The following is a 21,691-nucleotide window of genomic DNA, read 5'->3' as shown; positions in this document are numbered from 1 at the left end:
TTTTTATAATAGGATGCATTCCTTCCTGGTTCTCACTCATGAAAAGTGTGAATTAGACTGGCATTGTCACGTTGAGGACCCCGGCCCCTCCCTTTTGGGCGTGTGTCAACGTTGTCCACGTGCTTTGTCTGCGTCAGTGAACTCTGTGGTGAGGGCTATGTCGTGTGAATAATGTGTCTCACCTGTGAATCGTCTCGTAATCACGTAGGGCTAATGTGGTTTGTCTATTTAATGTGCGCTCGCGCAGTGTCCTGTGCTCGTCGTTGTCTATGTCTGCACGTTGTGCTGAATGTGTTAGTGTTTATCGTGCGCTATTGCGCAATACACGTCTTTATTAAACGTGACGTTTGCTGCCATCGAGGGATTCTGTGTCTCGTCCTTCGCGCTGCACCCACCGTCACAGAACGACGAGCCTTCCGAGACACCAACAACAATGTCAGGCTACAAGACCAAGCCGAAGAAGGGCAAAAAGCCCTGCAAACGGCGTCACCGTGCCTCTCCCTCCCCTCCGCGCCATGAAGCCACGCCGACGTTAGAGGAGATGGAGACGGACCCGGCGTGTGCCTTCCAGCTGGCTGCGGCTCGGGACTGCGAGCGCGACAACCCCGAGCTGGCGGAGATGATCCGCGAGGGCGCGGCCAGGACATGGAGGATGAGGCGAAACCCCCCTCCGTCCCGCGCCCTCTCGCCTCTGAGGGTAGGCTCATGTGTGGTCGGCGCCACCGCATCTACCCCAGAGGAGGAGTTTGGGGCAGAGGACTCGGAGGAAGAGGTCTACCCTCCGCCTGAGGACTCCGCCTCCACAGTGGACTACGGTGGGGGAGGGGACGAGGAAGACTACCCCCCTTCTATATGCGACGACTCCACCGTCGACTACGGTGGGGAGGAGGAGCAAGAGGAAGAGGTGGAAGCCTACCCTCCGTCGCTATGCGACGCCTCCACCATTGGCTACGGTGAGGAGGAGGAGGAGTCAGAGGAGGAGGACTACCTCCCTCCGCCCGTAGGTCTCTCTCCCACCATCGAGGAAGGCGAGAAAGAGGGGGAGGAGCAAGAGTACCCTCCGTCGGAGTGCTTCACTTACCCCGATGACGATGGTGGGGAAGAGGAGGAAAACGGGGATTACCCTCCGTCCGAGGACTCCTACACGGAGGAGGAGAGCCCTCCTCCCTCGGAACTGTCCGCCGGGACGGTGAAGAGGAGGAGGAGTCCAGAGGCGGGCTCATCCCACGAGCGCTCCCCAGCCAGCGACATGGACTGTTCCCGGGGTGGCAGCTCGGGGCAGCCCATGAGCTGGAGCCGTGGCAGTGAGGAGGAGATGGAAGTAGAGGAAGCCACTCCCACTGTCAGATCCGGAGGGAGATCCCTGGGCGAGGAGGGATTCCCGTACGGCCCACCGAGGAGCGGGACTAACCACGCTGCACCTGGCGCGTCGGCCAACCGCGCTGCACCTGGCGCGTCGGCCAACCGCGCTGCACCTGGCGCGTCGGCCAACCGCGCTGCACCTGGCGCGTCGGCCAACCGCGCTGCACCTGGCGCGTCGGCCAACCGCGCTGCACCTGGCGCGTCCGCCAGCCGTGCTGCGCCCGGTGGAGGGTTTGCACCGCCCACCGCAGCGCCTGCAGCACCAGTGGCTCCGGATCTCACTCCCCTAACCGCCCTCCTCCTGGCGCGCAGCCTGGCGCCACTGTCATGTGTGTCTGTCCCAGTGTTTGTGAGTTTGCCCATATGTGTACCAAACCCCTTCTTCCCTCTTGTTCCTCTGTGTGTGAATGTACCTGTGTGTGTATTCGTGTCTGTTCCATTGTGTTTGTCTAACGTCTTTTCCCCTGTATTCCCAGGGAGGGTGTTCTAGGCGGTCCGTGGCGGACGCTTCCCCGAGGGCGGTCACCTCCCAGACGCAGGACTGAGCGCGTCGGATCCGCCCATCGTCGTGGGTTCGGGGCACTCGGTCCTGTTGGCACCCCGGGACGGGTAGTGCCCTTGGAGGGGGCGTCTGTCACGTTGAGGACCCCGGCCCCTCCCTTTTGGGCGTGTGTCAACGTTGTCCACGTGCTTTGTCTGCGTCAGTGAACTCTGTGGTGAGGGCTATGTCGTGTGAATAATGTGTCTCACCTGTGAATCGTCTCGTAATCACGTAGGGCTAATGTGGTTTGTCTATTTAATGTGCGCTCGCGCAGTGTCCTGTGCTCGTCGTTGTCTATGTCTGCACGTTGTGCTGAATGTGTTAGTGTTTATCGTGCGCTATTGCGCAATACACGTCTTTATTAAACGTGACGTTTGCTGCCATCGAGGGATTCTGTGTCTCGTCCTTCGCGCTGCACCCACCGTCACAGGCATATAGTGATAGCTATGAATTATTCCCATTTAGAATATAGATGGTAACACAGTGACAAATAATTTTTATTGAGATAAAATCCATAAAAAAGATGATTTGAAGCATTTAGTTCATATTACAAAGAATCAACAAAGCAGACCAGGATACATAGTACAAACGGACTAAATAGAAGCAAGAGACACAAAACCAAGCACAGACAAAAACAAGGTGAAACCAGAAAGAGGAATAGCTATAACATGCAATGAATAACAGTATTACACACACAGAGAGCCACAATAACCAACAAAACAGAAGTGAGATCACAGAGTATAATACGCACAGATGAACAGAGACTAGAGACACCTGAGTCCAATAACAGGCAGTTATTTACAAGACAAGGACAGAGACAGAAACTAAAACAAAACCTCATGGCACACATTGCCATGGGAACAGAACAAATACAAATAACAGAATACATCAATATCAAGTACCATGGGAACTGCAACACTAAAGGGGGAAACCTTATGTAAAATCAAACATTTAGCCACACCCATAAACAGATTGGATTGGACCGGATAATTTTTTCCATACCCGCAACAATTTGACTGTTAAATTGGCAGTCGGACCAAGAACCTTAGATCAAATTGTCAAATCATTGGCTATTTGGGGTCAATTCCTACAGTGAACAGGAGTAAATGAGGGGAGGAAGTACAGTCTGAGATCTTAGACAGTATAGGAGTTGTGAAGCATGAGAGACTGGTGTGGCCCTGATGTGTTTATGTTGTGTTTTTCTCACCCAGTTTAAAGCTCATACATTGCTGTTTCTGATTCAGTTAATAAAAATAGTGATCATTATCACCTGTTTGGTATAAAAGACCTACAAAATAAAATGAAAAAGGCTACAAAATCCCTGAATCCCTGAGTTTATCGAGAAGAATTGATGGTGTTTTGAGGGCAAAGGATGGAAACACTATAGAACAAATGAATGCAAATACAGGAACATCAATGAAGAAAAATTCAAGGGCTCTTCAGCCTTGGCTGTTGCTGGTTCAGGAGATTGAATTGCCAACCTTTCAGTCCCTATAGCCCATTTCAGAGACTGCAGCTACTCCAAAGACCATAACTGAGACCTCACACCTTGGAAGTAACATCTTCAAAACATGTGAAGATGAGGTAGGCAAGAGGCTGGGGTGTGTTCTCTCAACAGCCTTGTTTCCCCCAGCTGCAGCCAGCCTCTACAATAAGACCTAGATCCCCCACAGATATAAACACATCGCACATCTTTTATCTATTACATACCACATTTTATTTGCACTTCTGTTAGCTCTGGGCAAATTTTCTTGCACTATTTATATTTTGTAATTGTAATTATCAACTATATTTTTCTACATATTGTATTCTCTTTTCTGTTTTTATTCTGATTGCCAGGTACAGTACCAATTTCACACATTGCTAATAAAGGAAATCTTGAGATTCTGAAGTGTATGCCTGAATGAATCATACGCTGCATTGGTTAATAATGAATAACCCATGCAAATAAACAACATCTCACAGTTCCAAGGCTGAATTCTGCCCATTCTAGGGCACTTACTGGGTGGCACTGTCTGCTCAGACATGGTCCTCAGACACCTTGGACCCAGACGCCTTGGACCCAGACCTTTGAGATGTGCTCTGTGTATTGAGGTAAAGCAGACTAGGCTAGGCTAAGCAAGACTGGAGTATGGTTGGTGGTTGGCAATTGTTTGGATCACAAGGCAAGCAAAAGGTCTTCAATACATGACACTGTGAAATGCGTGAATCATCTTGGGACTCGTTAGGGGCTTCCCAGCTGAACACCAGAGACAGATTTATGACCTCCAGTATTTTTGCTAATGCAAACAAAACTTGAGGGGACCGTCAATTGGATTATCATCATTCAGTACAGTGCGCTGATGGTATTGAAATAATCTATCGGTTACATTACAAATGAATAACAATGGAGCAGGGAATGATAAACAAAAAAAAAATTACCATATGTTCCTCGGGTATTCTGTGGCCTTCTGAGTACAGGATTTTTACAAGAAAATTTGTGCAGATGGCAGACTACTGATAGAGCCTTTTGGGTATACTGAAGATCTAACCACTGCTATTTATGAGACCACAGGAAATGTGATGATCCACTGTGTAGTTCACTGTGTGGTCACAGCAGATTTTTTAAGGTCAAAATGTAGGAAGCACAGGAACACAAGTCACCATTCCTGCTGTTAGTTATGACCTCGCCTCTGCCCTTGCCATGTTCTGGGTCAGATGGCAGAAAATCTCGGCTACGAGGGTTGGCTAACAATGCACACAGTGGACATGTCAAGGCAAAGACTGCTAATATGTGCACATCACTGCATATCGGCCCAAGTTGCTTTCAACATCCCATGATGCATTAAATAAGCAGGCAGTTTTCAGCATGCATACTGTACATCTGTTTACTGGAGCCTCTTATCTCTTTAATGTACATGCTCAATCCCATTTGCCAGCAGATCTGCCAGCAGGTGTCTGAGGAGCAGTGAACACCCTCCTGAACCTTCTCACTACCAGCTGCAGACCTAATGAATCATTCACAATAAAAGCATCAGCAGCAGAGGATCCCCAGCTGCTTCAGCGCCATGTTCAGGTGTTTAGGTGTTCAGCCACTTTTTAGTCTAATTTCCTTGTAAATGAAATGTTCCTTAAATATTCATGTCTTTCTAAGATGAGATATCTATAAGCTAAGATTGTGTCATGGTGTCTGGTGTCTTCCTCTCTTGGAAGAGGCTTTAAACACATGGGAAATAAAACATTAGAAACATTTACAAAAGACCATCAATTAAGGGAAACAAAGTTGAGAAAACCACAATTAACGTGGCTGAGTCTCCTTGTATTGCTAGTCATGTACTGACTATTCCCTTCCAACCCAGAGGTTTCTGACATATCATATTTCATTACAAGTTTATTTTAAAAGAAAAAAACTGCAACTCACACCCTAGAAAATGCCAGTATGCCAGCCGTGCAAGAAATGTGGGTTGCACATGGTCTACATATCAGACCACGTATTAATAAGCAGCTCTGCTTTCAGACATACACTCATTAGTGTAATTTACTCACTGAGCTGGGCTGGGCACTGCTTCAGCCAGATGTGAGAGATACCACTTCCTCTGCCACACTGCATTATAAACAAATGCCATACATGGAAGTCGATTGGAGACTTGTTTGCTTGGACCGACTCTCTTTTGCTGAGGAATCAAAAGCAGAGGCAAAGCAAGACAGAGATGCGGTTGAGCAAGAGCAAGTAAAGCATGCACTATAACATGAATGGGGGGGGGGGGGGGGGGGCTGTATTTAGTGCCCTGTCAAACATGGTTTGCTAAGATTAAGTAGTGCTTTCGGAGTGAGGAACACTGCATTGCTAGTGAATAAACACCTGCAGTAGCACAAAGGCACACAAATACGACGAGAAACATGAAGCAGGAGAAAGAATGAGGGAGATGTGGTTGACGTTTGGAGATACAGCAAAAGATGGAGGTTGCAGATAAGGAAAAGTATGAGGACTGACTACTGGCTAGTAACTGAGACAGTTTAGAGTGATACAAAGATGCAAGAATGGGCCACAAAAGCAGGAAAAACATACTCCCGAATTTTACGGTGGCCCAAAAGCCACAACACAGCAAACCACGAGACAAGCCGACATCTGCTTCCTGTTCTCCGATCACAGTAACCTCTTCCTCCTCATTCTTGCTCTCTTCCCCCAGACTCTGGCCAGCATTCTGACATGTTTAATCCCATCTAGTAAGGAACTCTGGCCAACAGGCGCAGGGGGATCACCAACAGAGCCTTGGTGACTCAGAGGGTCGCTAAGCGAACAGCTGTGCACCCTTGAAGCAGCCGCTTCTTCTCAAAGCATGAGCATTCCTAGAATAACTCCCTCAGAGATGGGAAACCATCCATTGCCCTAAATATTTACCCTCAGTCCAACCCGGCCTGGCAAGAACAACAGCTCTCAATGTGAGACACAGTAGATCATGCTAGCCCTTGCTGGTGTTGGGTACTGACCTCATGTAAATATCAGTATAAGATCAAAGACCATCAAGGCCTTAATAAGCAGCAAGTTTACCTCTTGACATCTGGTAGACCAGCTATGTGTCTTGGGGCCGGCTATGTGTTGACTAACATTTCACATGTGGCATGTGCCTCACTAGTTTTATGATATGAACAGATTAACCCACTCGTTCGGTAGAGTACTGTACCATACACAAGAACTACAATTAATTGCAGCAACATTTTTAAGTGCTGTGTGTCACCATGATTTAGCAGTGACCAAGTTCTCAAGACTTAAAAGTGAAACTGACCAAGTCTGGAGTAGGTTACACGTTTAACTACATTTAAGCCGCATGGGAAATAAAATTGGTGCAAATTAAAATGATGGCCAATTACAGTGCAGGAGAAGTCACCCCAACTTTGTAATTTAAATATGTAACCGCAGTCTGTGAGCGGAGACATCTATCAAAGGTGGCATTTAGCTTTTAAATGGTCTGTATAAGGCGAGGGAAATGTGCACCAGGGCTCACCCATACTTCCTGTGCTGGCTTGCCTTCCCAGAGAGCACCACCAAGCCCAAACAACCATCAGAACTGAGACATGGCATCCACGCACTACATCTGTTTTCTCACACATGATAAATGCTCTTTTGTTAGTGATGACTGTATTACGGAAATAACAAATATTTCTTCTGGGCAGACTTGCATGCTTGTGAAATAAATGCCACTTTATGGTTATAATGAACAGTAGATTTTTATTGCATGATCTATATGATTTTTTTGAAGGAAGGGAGATAATAGCCTTCATATTCTGTTTCATATGGACCAACAGAAGGCCACTCACTCACTCTGTAAATAAAGTTTTCCACAAGACATTGTCTCCTTCATTGTCCCCTCTCAGCCCTAAATACAGAGTTTCCCAAAAGCCACACAGAACTCTAAATATGTATTTCTGCTGTTCTAATTAGAGACTGCCTCTCCCAGCTGGGCAACGAAGCTCTACATCAGGAAGGGCTAAATATAAAAAACAAAACAAATGAAAATTATATAAAAAAAAGTTACACACTGAACAAAGCTTAACAACTACAAAAACAGGATAACATAGAATGCATGGCTTTTTCTCCTCGTGTTACTGTATGCTGTATACAATCATTGTGTTTTAAATATGTCTGCCTTTGTTGCACTAGCTCTCAGCATTATTAATTAATAAAAGAATATATATTTATATACACTCATCATTAAAACATAAGTGCAAGCATAACTGAGAATAATTTTAGAATTTAGAAGACAACAAAAACACCTAAATAACCCAATTTGAATTGTATTATCTGCACCACCAAAATAAAGCAAACATGTCTCTTGGTGTGAGCAATTGAAGGCATACTAAATCTATTCATTGTTCTATTATGAAGTAAATGACATGCAAATCCATTTGCAATCATGCCAACTTCAACTGACCCACAAATCAGCCCATTTCCAAACGATACAACAATATGTGTAAATATTTATGAGCTGTATAAGAACATTTCTGCACTTGATGTTGTAGCTAACATTTTTCTAGGGTATTTCTGAAATCAAAATGTTAAATTCATCACACCACTCAGTTATTGAACTGGAAGGTGTTTTGTGGACTACAGAAATATTTAAAATCTATTAATTCTGAAGAATCAGCATATTATAAAATCCCCCAAGAACATTTTGTTGGAAGGGATTGCAGATTTGCAACTTCTTACAATGACAACGACTGCCATGGAATGTGTGATCACAAAAGAAAAGACCATTTAGGACGGGTTTAGTACTGTACGCAGCAGTTCACCATGACTAGCTCCATCTTTCTACTTTGAACAGAACACAGTATTGCAAAATAATTGTTTCCACATGCATCAATGTGAGTGAAGTGACATCAGACAGTCTTGCACACAGCACAGTCCTAATTCAATATTCTCCAGACAGTCAAGCAAGAGGCAAGATGTGGCTCCCATTGTGCCCAACTGCCCCGGCTCGTCCGGCTTTCATCTCTGATTGGAGTCAGTGTCTCTGTATATGTGTGTGCGCGCCTCCAGAAAAGAGGAATGCTTCGCTCCTTAATCTATTCCCCTTACTGACCTCAAGTGACTCATCCCTTTTCTTCACCCAAATTCCTCAGTGCTGGATCCTTCAGCGCTACTGCAGCCATTTCTGACGATCGGTGCTGCTCAAGCAGGTCTTACGAACTCACGACTGGGTTCACAGTAAGCTTCGGAAGAGGGAATGACACAAAGGTTGGTTGTATGAAATAGATCCTGTTCATGTCTGGACAAATTACATCCAAGAAAACACATCACCTTGACTGGCACATTGAAAAAGGAAAACTTGGCCAAAGTTAAGATTTAAAGCAACTACAACATATCTGCAGCAATATAAAATAACGACAATCGCATTATCTAACATAGTGCATTTTTGACCTTTCTCCTGTTTACTCTTCTGAGTGAATGCAAAGCTTAATTGATTCAGAAAGTGTTGGCAAGGACTTTGGTATACCAAACCTCTCTGGAATACTCTGGAAAAATTATGGCCATGCCAACTATCATCAATCACTCCAAACACTGTTAGCTTTTAATTAAATAAATATGCTCATATTATTTGTCATATGGCTGCCAGTGTTTGAATGCATATAAAAAGCTCCATAGGATTTACAGATAACACAGCAGGAGATCAAGTGGGAGCATCGCATGATAAATGAATGAAATGTGCTGCGTGTCTTTTAAGCTGAATGAATACATCATGTGTTCTATCTCCCACCGCTGTTGACTTATGTGCTTAAGCAGTACATATTACACTAAGAACAAAGGTGATTCAGCTGACTTTGAAGGTGGCATGATTGTTGTTGCTAGATGGGCGGGTCTGAGTATTTGAGAAACAGATTAACTCGGATTTTCATGCACAATCATCTCTAGGGTTTTCAGAGAATAGTCCAAAAAAAGAGAAAATATCCAGCGAGTGTCAGTTCTCTGGGTGAAAATGCTTTGTGGATGCCAGAGGTCAGAGTAAAATGGACAAACGTGTTTGAGTTGATAGAAAGGCAGCAGGTACAGGTACCTCACCAGGTACAGGTACTGCACCAAGTTCAGGTACCGCACCAGGTACAGGTACTGCACCAGGTACAAGTACCGCACCAGGTACAGGTACTGCACCAGGTACAGGTACAGCACCAGGTACAGGTACCACACCAGGTACGGGTACTTCACCAGGTACAGGTACTGCACCAAGTTCAGGTACCGCACCAGGTACAGGTACAGCACCAGGTACAAGTACCGCACCAGGTACAGGTACTGCACCAGGTACAGGTACAGCACCAGGTACAAGTACCGCACCAGGTACAAGTACCGCACTAGGTACAGGTACAGCACCAGGTACAGGTACAGCACCAAGTTCAGGTACCGCACCAGGTACAGGTACAGCACCAGGTACAGGTACTGCACCAAGTTCAGGTACCGCACCAGGTACAGGTACAGCACCAGGTACAGGTACTGCACCAAGTTCAGGTACCGCACCAGGTACAGGTACAGCACCAGGTACAAGTACCGCACCAGGTACAGGTACCACACCAGGTACAGGTACAGCACCAGGTACAGCTGCTCTCTGCTAAAAACACAGATAACTGGGGCTACAATTCACATGGCATCACCAAACCTAGATAACAGAATATTGGAAAAACATTGGCTGGTCTCGATTTCTCCTACAACATTTAGAAGAGTCAAAATTTGTCAAAAACATCATGAAAGCATGGATGTACTCCCACATAGATTAGCGTTAGCCTGCTGGAGGGGTAATATATTTTCTTGGCACACTCTGACCCCCTTAATACCAGCTGAGCATCATTTTAAATGCTACAGACAACCTCAGAAGTGTTTTTGACCATCTCCAACCCTTTATGAGCACAGTGTACCCACCTTCTGATGGCTACTTCCAGCAGGATAAAGTGCCATGTCACAAAGCTCACAACATCTTGTAGTGGTTTCTTGAAGATGACAATGAGTTTACTCTACTCAAATGGTCTCCTGCCACCAGACCTCAATCCAAAAGAGCAGCTTTTGAATGGGGCAGAACGGGAGATTCACATCATGGACGTGCAGCTGACAAATCTGCAGCAAAGTCATGCAGTCATGCGATCACGTCAACATGGACCAAAATCTCTGCGGAATCTCATGAAGAATCAAGGCAGTTCTGAAGGCAGAAGTGGTTCCAACCTGGTACTAGCAAGATGCACCTAATACACATGCGCAGTTTTAAAATCATTTATCTGCATTTATTATTTCTGAGGGGATAATAATGTTGGGGGATGGGGTGAGGGTGCTTGTATCATACGATCTTTGCATGGTGTAGAAAGACATAAATGCAGAGTTCACCCGCGGTGGTTTCTAGCCAGCATGCGTCCACCTTTGCTCTTACAAACTGGAATGTTGATGTGTTTTGGTTGCTGTGAAGCTCAAGTGTGGCCTGCTGCATGAAAGGACCCTTAAATAAGTGATGGAAATCATAACGTCAGAAGCTGTAATCAGCAGCACTGACGTCACATGTGACAGAGCTACCCTGTCTCCAACAGGATGGCATTTGTATATAAACAATTGCTCTGTCCAACTGTCAGCTAAATGACCTCTGCTAAAGCAGTGTTTATCTGCCTCCTCTTAGCAACCGTTAGTTAACACCATGGGCTGTCTCACATGGAGAGGTGATTCAGGAAGCCACAATTGCAATTTAGTGGTGTTCAAAACAATTTTGTGTTCAAAAACCATACACCAGTTTTTTTTTTTTTATAGAAAAATCAACATTTAACATTCTGCTAAAGCAACATTTCATATGCTGATGATTTTGACACTTGAACAGTGGGGATCCATGTGCTCAACCAAAGAATAAAGCATTTTAAACTACTGAGTGCATTATAAATCAGTTCACTGTGTTAGAGAGCCACAGTAAAAAACCTCAAATATTTAAAGATTTTAGTCCACACACCCCAATGTCATTTTATAGGAATGAAAGGGGGAAAACGCAAATAACCATTCATGTCCGTGTTAGACAGCAATCAGTGATAAATCGTAAAGAAGCTGTGTCAACACCAAAACGGCACACCTTCAGTGGGTTTTTTAATTATTTTTTAATGTATTTTGGTAAATTCAGAATAATTTCCTCACAGTTCTGCAGCGCAAACATCCACCGCCTTCCACACTAAGTGAGGGAAAACAAAACACTGGGACCAATTTCCCCATTACCCTTTCCTGAGCCACAGAGAGGTTTCTATGTGGAAGCATGAGTTACAGTGTGAGGAAACCCCACCCAATAAAGCTCCCAGTGGGCGGGGCTAAAGACTGACACAACACAGCAATGAAGATCCAAAATGAAGTCTTGATTTTCCAGAATCCCCAGCAGCTCCTCTGCATCCATCTTATACTACAGAATCTGAAGCATGTACTTTCTGTGTGTTTGGATGGCTAATACCAATTAATTCCAATTATCTACCAAAAAAAAAGCACGAAGGACATGAATTCTGTTTATTCTGTAGTTTCTGTCATTTTCAAAAATAACATTTTAAGGATAGCAACTGAAGACTTGATTCATTCAGAATCCTCGAATGAGTCTAAAAATAATAAATCACTTTCCACCATATGCACTTACTAGTAGGAAACATGTTGGGAAATAATGTGTGTGGCACACACGTGGGCCAAACCTAAAACATATAAATCCACTAACAGCTGGATTTCTGAAATTCATTAAAATGTCTGTATTTCATTAGAGTAGTGATTCAGTTTATGGGTGTGAACTAGTAGTATCAATCATAATTTCTGTAATTGCCCTGTAAAGTATATAGCCTATCCATATAAAGTAAATCACTTGATAAATGAGCATGATAAAATACATTTACAGTTTAAATGGTCAATTTGCAAAAAAAAAAATTCTATGAATTACAAAACTTCTATGTGATTTTGCATAACCCTTGATGACATCAGCAGTAGCTTTAATTCATTAAAATGATTGATAATCTAAATTTCAATACAGTAATCCAGTAAAACCACAATTCTCCCAAGTGAGACTGACCGTGAGCTACAGAAAGTATCGTGTAGTCTTTGCTGTTGAACAAATTGATAACATTTACATATAACATTCATATGAACATATACATGGATATAAATACTCGTGACCGGCCACACACCTAACAGCTCCATGTGTATGAAGAGTGGAGGAGTACATTTGAAACAGAGGTCATCTCCTCTAGCTTGCTGAAGGGAGGGCCGACATTGCCACTGTGGTGAGGGCCGCTTTCCCTTCAACCAAAATGACAGATACTATTTTATCTATGTATTCTGTCCATAATTTTGTGGCCAGAAGGCTTAAGAGCACAGAGAACCCTCTCAGATGTTTATACGATGTTAGTAGATACTTTGTGATTAGTGGCTTTGTCTCAGTTTATCTCCTTATGTGGTGGGGGTTAGTTTCTTTATTTGCTTTCTGACTTTGATGTCAAAGCCACAACCTCCCACTGAAAAAAACAAAAAAGAAATGTATGATAAAATGGGGGGTCATTCTGAGCAGCAGTGAAAGACCAAAGACTTCATATAAGATATGCATATTCATGTAAATGACTGATCACGTACAAAATAGCTTTTTAATTTCCTCTCTATATGCAAATACTTTCTTGTGAGGGCAGGCCAGCAGAAACAACCTAGAAGTGCACATAACAGACACCACAGAAATTACCACACAATTCCTGATGATGATTCCCAACATCAAAAACACAACCAGTCAAAAGTTTGGACACAACTAGTTTATCTATCCATCCATCTTCAACCGCTTATCTGGGTCGCGGGAGCAGTAGCCTAAGCAAAGAAGCCCAGGTTTCCCTCTCCCCAGCCACCTCTTCTAGCTCTTCTGGGGGGATACCGAGGCGTTCCCAGGACAGCAGAGTGTCCTGGGGGTCTTCCCCGAGGTCTCCATGCCCAGAGCACCTCAACTGGCTCCTCTCTACATGGAGGAGCAGCGGCTCTCTCCCAGAAGACCGCACTCCTCACCTTATCTCTGAGGGAGAGCCTGGACACCCTGCGGAGAAAGCTTTATATACTATTTATATAGAACTATTTATATAGAATATAACTATATTTGTCTTAGAACAGGGGTGCTCATTACGTCGATCGCGATCGACCAGGAAGTGTCGGTCGATCGCGAAGGAATGTGCGTAGATCGCGTCACATAAAATAGTAGTAGATGAATCGCACATCTGCTCTGACGGTTGTATTTTGATTGACATTCACGGTAGCCAATCTGCAATCCACTCAACAAATTACGTTCGCCACCCCCCCGCTCAACAAATTACGTTCGCCGCCACCCCGGTAGATCTTTCTGACTTGGTCATCTTATAAGTAGCTCGCAAGCTGAAAACTGTGAGCACCCCTGTCTTAGAAGCAAATCTAAGCATACGCCATTAGCTAAAAATGTCTTTAAGACTATAAAGAACATACGTTCAGTCAGCAGTGTCCAAATGTTTTACTGGTATTACACTGTCCCTGGATCCCACACTGGATCTTATGGCAGTAAGGGAAGGTGTCACATACATGTTACAACATAGAAATCCACGTTGTTTGAAGAAATGTATGACAGAAATGCTAAGTAATCCACACAGGGATGAGTGAGATTGAGGAACATGGCTTTGCGTTATAGGAGAGGTGTAGAATGAATTGCCAGTCAGGTCTAAATCTTCAAGAAATATATTTGTGCTGTAATACCACAGAGGTTAATAAAACAAATTTCAGTCAGTACCATGTACCAGTTGAGTGCCAAAGTTGCTTGTAATAAATCTTCAAATGTTCAGACCCTGCATTTTGGACTCCAGTATGGTCTTAAGAAGGTGGAATATACAGTCTGAAGCCATTTGGTGTACTTGTACCATGTGAAGCACTGCTATGCCTAATCATAGCAATGTTTCTTTTCCCTTCAACAACTAGTGTAGAGACCTTGACTTTACTCAGCTTACCTTTGGAACATGTTCAGAGGTTTCATGATTTGCACAGCAAGGCTAAATAGCTAAAATGCTACTTAATTAGAAAGATGCATCTTTTCCACATTTAACACGTTTTTATTGAATATTTTTAATGCATCTCATTCCTGTCTCCAGGGAAATAAAACCACAAAGCATATTCCATTTTCATTACACTTTACAGCTTGATGCTAACGAGACAAAATGCTGATTGTTAATAACTGTAGCTGCAGTGTGTGCTGACAGGTGAAAGGACAAGTTCACGCCTTTGAGATGATGTCACATCATCAGGGACAGTAAGAGAGGAATCTGAGGAGTGACTTCACATTAACATAATCCATTTCATTTCCTTCAGAAACCTGTAACCCTAGAATTTCATATATCCAATGTATAAAATGTGAGATGGTCACATTTTAACAGCAAAAAGGGGGAAACACCACCAATAACAATAAAAGGGCACCCACTATAAATCTTCAAGTTAGTGTTCATTAGTGTTGCACTCAGTCGACCACCTTTACCAACACCCCCAAGTAACAGTCTGTCAGTCAAGTGATGCAACCAAGCCCGTGCTGAATCCATCATGTCCAGACTCTGGGGAGAGAAAACGAGAGAGAGGGAGAGTTCTTTGTTGAAGTGTCCGAAAACGGGAGTACAAAATGCGAAAGTATATGAAAGAACCTTTACAGTGGACATCAGAACCTTAACAGAACCCACATATGTAAATAGCCAACACCAGATACTTAGGTGGTGTGACAAAGTAATGAAATACACTTTGGTGTAGAACAGGAGTTAGAAACCTTCAATCTCTTGTCATTTAAGTTGATTCTAACTTGAGTGAGCCAGTGGAGTAACGAGAGGGGCTTGGCTGCAGGGATTCCACAGTGGACGTGTGATATGATCCAAAAACAAGTCCCGGAACACTTAGGTGGCCAATTAAATGAGTCCGGGCATGGCCATGCAAGTGTGCACTTTTAAATGACTTTTATATATGGTAATGCATGTGTGCGGAAGTTTGGATGGTTTTTTATATATAAAAATAGCTGGGATTTATAACAGTAGTTCAAGTTAAAAAACCATACTATTCCATACTATCTCTCTAGTAACTGTAAAAGATCAAAGATGTCCAAGATGGTATAACATCAAACTGGAATCAGTGACATTCCTCAGCAGACGACTGAGAATTGGCATCATGTTTTTTGTAATCCTTAAATGTGCAATCACAGTAGACTTCAGTAGGAATTACATAGGAGATAAAATTCAGCATACATAGCATGTTGGTTAAAGATCTGAATCTGGTCTGGATGACAAACCATGAAAATGTGCAAAATGTGTAGTGCCCAGGGTATAACAGGATATTTAACAGCTAATAACATTCAAACTACATAAACTACATTAGCTCATGCTATTAACCAAAATCAATATTACAACACACTTGCCTTTTAGATTTAGGTATATATAATGCAAAAAAATTACATTTTACAGAATAAATAAATGGATCACTTAGGTTTTTAAGCATTATACTTACACTCTGTAATGTCATCTGTATCCATTATTATATTGTTTGGTTTAAAGAACATCCCATATTGTTGAATTCACAGGACTGAGTAGTTTTCAGTGATCTGACATTTTGAATTTCCACTGGACAATATATAATCTTGGTACTTAACTAAGTACTATGGTTTTGGACACACAAACCATCCCAGAAGGATTTTGATGTGTAGCCTGTACACCAATATAGCTGGACAGTGGCTTCAAGACTTTTCCATCTTTATCACTGCTGTCCTTTAGTACAAATGAAACATGAAGAGGGCTCCCACAATTGCACTGGATCCTGAATGTATGGAGCTTGAAAATTGACTTCCAGGACTTTAGATTAGATTAGATTAAACATTATTGTCATTACCATTGTCACAAGTACACAGCAATGAAGCTTTGTGTATGGATTTAAATTCACAAATCCACTGTTGAGTCCCTGCTGCAACCAAAGACTTGTGGAACTGACTGACTCACACTGGTTTTAGTGATGGTATTATTGCAAATGATGCACACAATTTAAACCGATTAAACCAGTCAGAGGGAGAAAGATGTTATGCATTTAACAATTTCAGTGACACAGTGCATACATACTATTTTCATGATCATGTGATCTTTAATTTTACAAACATCATTTTAAATGCTCTTACCAGAGCATTAGTAGTTAATCATTCGTTTCACAGCATCAAAACACTTCCATTTGTCTGGGATGTAGAAGGGTTCAAAAATGTGAGGGAAAGGTGTGTCGTATCCACAAACTCTGGTGATGGGAGCCTCCAGGTTTAGGAAACATTCCTCCTGCACAGAGAAACATCAAATCAATAAGTCACAATAGCACAATAGCCTGTATGACACAGGTTTGCCAAGTGTATACCTAAACTTGGTGAGAAGTTTTTGAAGACTCCAGCCAAATAGGACACAACCATCCTGTTCAATATGTGTTCTGTCATTCTGATTTATTTCAGGTCAGTCTAATGTTCTTGGTGGACCACGTGGATATTTTGACAAAGGCCTATTAGGTGCAGCTGCAAGTTTTCAAAGCTTCTCTGAGACATTTGCACTTGCGATTGGACTTGACGAGAATATGCTGTTTGGCACCTTCGAAGCACAGAGGTATAGTTTCCTCATTTCCCCCAGTCTGTCACACGCATACCTCCACACACCAGGCGTGAAACCCTGTGGCACAACGGCTCTGTATGGGTCTGGCAGCTCTCCACGTCCTGCTATCCAAATGGCAGCATCCCACCCTGTCTGCTCAATTAGCAGTGATTAGGCCTGATGGATATGGGGTACAGCAGCCAGGCTACACGAGTCAGGCCTGTCCCAAAACAGCAGGCTGCCTCTCAGCCACACACACAGCTCAACCACAAACAAAAGCCCAACTGTATTGTGCATCGACAAATGTCTAATGAGGCACAGTGTCAGAATTTCAGTGTTGGGCTAACATTAACAGTGCTTTCAAGAAGATAATAAGGCAAATAAATATTGTGTTAGGATGCTTTTATGAATCTGGTCTGAAATCAGTTAAATAATCACCTCACTCGGTGCAAACAAATTAAAGAATGCACAGGTGATTCCTGTCAAGTCTAGATATTCAAGGACATGTATTTGTTTTAGATGAGAAGTCAGTGTGCTACTGCAAATTGACTTTCCAACATACTTAAGATGGGAGCGTGCTTCACATAGCATTATCAGGACATTCGCTTTTCTTCCATTCGCTTGGTAAGAACCCTAAAGAGCTTTTCTCCAGCTCTCTCCTGAGGGCCATCTCTCTAATACCAGCCCAGGAGCCAGAGGCCATCTCTAAGATTTGTAGTCAAATGTCATAAGTCTTAACTTAGCTCCAAAGGACATGAATCCACCTGTAAGCCAGCATATGTAACAACAGCCTTTTCTCTAGATCATCTACAGACTATTTTTCTGCAATTAAAAAATTTCTAAATGTAGTTACTGGAAAACAGGACAAGGACGAGACCAAGTCACTTCATCTAGACAGTGACCTTCCCTACAACCCCACTTTTACTCAAATCAGTGTTTATCTACATGAAATGTGTGATTACATGCAATGTACTTTAAATATCAATATAAAAACAAACACAATTTGGGCCAAATGTGAAAAAGAATTTGAGGATTTGGGTTTAAAATATATGACTTCAGAAGTAAATGCTGCAGTCAGACTTTTGTCTCCTGTCAGTTAAGAGCACCCTATGTCAGAGACAGCCACAGATTTGAGATTATTACAAGTGTAGGGTGACGCGGAAATTCCAGTGTTACCAACTCTGCTAGCCAAAAATGACAATGGAGAGCTGTCTCTCTGGGGAGCCCAGAGTCAGACTAGGATAGCTATATTGTGGAAAACTCTGAGAAGCACTTTCTTCTCTTTGAATACGATTAGCGTCTAGAGTCTTCACACTTGCTGTGTGCGAAGGAGAAAAAAAAGCGCATAGCAAAAAAAAAAACGAGTATGAGCTGCAATACTTCAAGTTAATTCTATGCTGCCAAAATAAGGTCTGACTATATGTTTAAAGAATGAAACTTAATATTATTAACAAGCTTATAACACATGACAATTAAGTGCTTTGTAATCACAGCCAATCTTTGCTGTGCATCTGGATGGGATGATAGGATGTGATCGTGCTCAGAAACACTTTTAATTTAATAAAATATAATTTTATTATTTTTAGATCAACTGACCGGATTTATACTTATTTTTACAGTACTACAAAGACTTCATGAGTACGTTTACAGTCATAAACTTAACATGCCAAACACAATAAATTAAGAGGTCAAAAATAAATCAAGAATGTTCCGTTTAATTGTTTCCACATGCAAGATGCAAAGGAACACTGACGGGAATCTGTGCGGTGGACTCGGCCAAAACTATGCAGTTGTGATAAGTGAGATTGATCCAACAGCACGGTAAATCTCAAACCAAATCACTAAGCATTTTAGAAGCTTCATCCATAAATGACCTGCTTTGAAAAGACGTGCAACTTCCTTATTGGAGCAAAAGGGTGGGAAGCCACCTCACAAAGACGGACCCGTCCAGCACAAACTATGAGGTGGTCTGGCTGTAATGATAACTACTGGCCTCCATCACCCGCACACACACAGTCAGGGTGTGAAGGGGGTTAACTGACTCCGAGTGGCTGTGTGGCGCAGTGCCGCATGTGCTCAGGACCAGATGGTTATGGCAAGACCATACAGCATGTGGTACGAGTTTAATGTCTCCCGAGATCCAGTGGAGCCATTCTGGAATGTACGAGAGCTTTTGGTACAATGATATTTTATTGTTTATAGGGATCGTTAATATGAGTCGCGGGATGAAACAATTATTGTCCCACCCAAATATTTCTTGTGTCTATACCTTCACTGATCAAGATCTTTTCTGACAACTTTTAAGTGTTTGCGTGTTATGATCGTAGATGCAGAATGATTTCACTAGCTCTATAAAAGTCATCCATAAAGGTTGAAGCTTATAGCATGGTGTGATTCATAGGGTCAGTATGCTATGTATGGTTTTTTTTCTGTACTGTCAGCAGAGGCATGTGAGATAAGCAAGTTAAATAAAATACAATTTATGAAATCTTCATGAACAAAAAAAACATCTAGGTGTCCAGTGGTTTACACTTACTATCTCTGTCTTATCAAATGTGTGAGAATTTCACCATCCGTCTCTGAAGGCCCCCACATCCATTCCATTATGCGAGCGTACCCATCACCCTGTCCCCACACACAAGCACATGCGCACATGCACAACCACCCACATTTCTGTCCATCAATGACATAAAACACAGGTTCAGTAAGGACAGAAAGCCTTTGTCCCTCACACAATTCCAACTGCTTCATGAGCAGCAGAGGGAGGAATAATAAGCCAGATATTTGGCCGAGGAGTCCAGGAATAGGCAGCCCGACCTAAAAAACCCCTCTGTTCCAGTCCCGAGTCCAGAAATAACAGGACACAGCACTCCCAGCGCAGGGAGTCACTGTGAGATTCACTAAAGGGAGTGGTGAGGGAATATCCTCGCGTCTGTCCACGTTTCCCGTGAAGCTACCTGAGCAGAACGCATCTCTCGATGCAGCACAAACGCCACTTAAATGAAACAATGAAAACTGACAAGTTACTGAATCAAAAGTAAGCAGTTCGTGACTGACCATCGGTGCTGCGTTTTGGACTCGGTGCTCTGGTTATAGGTTGTTATTGTAGGCCAAAACCATGACCCTTCAAAACCTGTGAAACACAGTCATGCTACAGGCCTTATTCGTGGCATTTTTCCTGTCCGGTTCCATTTTCTGTACACAGAGCAGGTTGATCCGGCTGCCTCCTGACCCTCCTCCACCCTGCCACTCGTGGCCAACACTCAGACCTTAACCCCCCCTGTGTACAGCTGGATTCAAACAGGCAAGCAGGGGATGTTCATAATGCAAGTGAAATTTCTGCCGTGGAGGCAGTTCAGCCTACACAATTTACTAGTTCCACAGAGAACCAGCACCAATAAACACAGTAATAAATGTAAACCTTTAACCCTAAGCTCCACAGTCCAATCACATCAAGTATCACTAAAAATAAAAATACTGTAATTTGGGTGTTCATTTATAGCGTATTTCTAAGATGAAGCCATTATTTCTAATGTAACCAGGATAAGAATATATTGATGGAGAGAAAGTTGACACATGGTCTATTAAAACTACAGAAAGTCTAAAGGAAGAAGTGTGAAAAAGTCCAAAAAGGGAGAGAACTAGTATGTGTGAGAGAGGGACAGAAATACTTTAATTAGGCTGAACATAAGAGTTGATGAATCTAAAGGAATGATTGTGTGAGAGGCAAAGTGTGTGTGTGTGTGAGAGAGAGAGAGAGAGAGAGAGAGAGAGAGAGAGAGAGAGAGAGAGAGAGAGAGAGAGAGAGAGAGAGAGAGAGAGAGAGAGACTTTAGTAGGCTACATGTGATAAGAGTTGAAGAATGGAAGAATGAACAGGAAAACTGTGGCACTCAGATTGTGGTCTGCAGATCACACAAGCAAGCCACATGACCCCCAGAAACATCCTTGAGGCCATGGTAAATGAGCAACAGAAATGGAAAAAGACACGACTTTCATTTTCTGAACTGTAATGATCTTCAAAGCCTAGACATGCACATGGCGCATTAGTAATCTGCATTGTTAGCGCATTACACTCAAGTTATTGACTTCCATTCTTCTCAGCAGGAAATGACATGCGTGTGTATGCTGAAATGTACCAGTTATAACTTTTTTTTATGCTGTACACATTCTGTATAGCTCTAAATAGTCTGATTATCTACATTTTTACTTTTTGCTTCTGAAGAGTTGACTGGTCTGAGATGGTTAAGTCTATCTACCACTACTACAGACCCTGATTAACCCAGGACTGCACTATAAAGCATCTTTAATGCCGATTCCCTGTTGTTGCTGGAGTGTTTCACATTCCCAAAATGCAGTACGTAACTAAGAAGCTTTACAGACGCCTTGCCCACAGCTCCATCCCCATCTGTTATTTTAGACGCTTGACTTAGACTGTTCACCTTGACACAATTTAAAGTGTGGAGCATCCAGAGATCTCAGCCAAGGTTCTTACCTGCACCGTGGAGCTGATCTCAGCGGCGAAGCCTGCAGTCACTGGAGCCTCATGACTGATGATCAGACGGCCAGTCTTCACCACAGACTACAGGAGAACAGATCGAGCACAATTAATTAGTTACAGCATTTACTGATTCATAGCAACTTGACTGAGATTCCTGCTAAATCAAGTGCAAGGATGATTACATTACACTGAGCTGCT

The 21,691-nt window shown here is 43.1% G+C and overlaps 1 protein-coding gene across 1 annotated transcript in view; it reads right to left on the bottom strand.

Moving 5' to 3' along the window:
• Window positions 1-14,455: 14,455 nt before the first annotated feature.
• Window positions 14,456-21,691, bottom strand: part of bckdhb (branched chain keto acid dehydrogenase E1 subunit beta) — a 38,882-nt gene continuing 31,646 nt past the window's right edge. The window contains exons 9-11 of the mRNA XM_076971595.1: window positions 21,488-21,574; window positions 16,546-16,693; window positions 14,456-14,953 (exon numbers count right to left, since the gene is read on the bottom strand). Of these exons, the coding sequence (XP_076827710.1) occupies window positions 16,553-16,693; window positions 21,488-21,574 (228 nt within the window). The 3' untranslated portion in view covers window positions 14,456-14,953; window positions 16,546-16,552. The remainder of the gene's footprint in view (window positions 14,954-16,545; window positions 16,694-21,487; window positions 21,575-21,691) is intronic.

Source organism: Brachyhypopomus gauderio, chromosome 13 (genome assembly GCF_052324685.1).
Source record: "Brachyhypopomus gauderio isolate BG-103 chromosome 13, BGAUD_0.2, whole genome shotgun sequence".
Lineage (NCBI taxonomy): Eukaryota > Metazoa > Chordata > Actinopteri > Gymnotiformes > Hypopomidae > Brachyhypopomus > Brachyhypopomus gauderio.
This window is presented reverse-complemented; position numbering and strand designations above follow the sequence as displayed.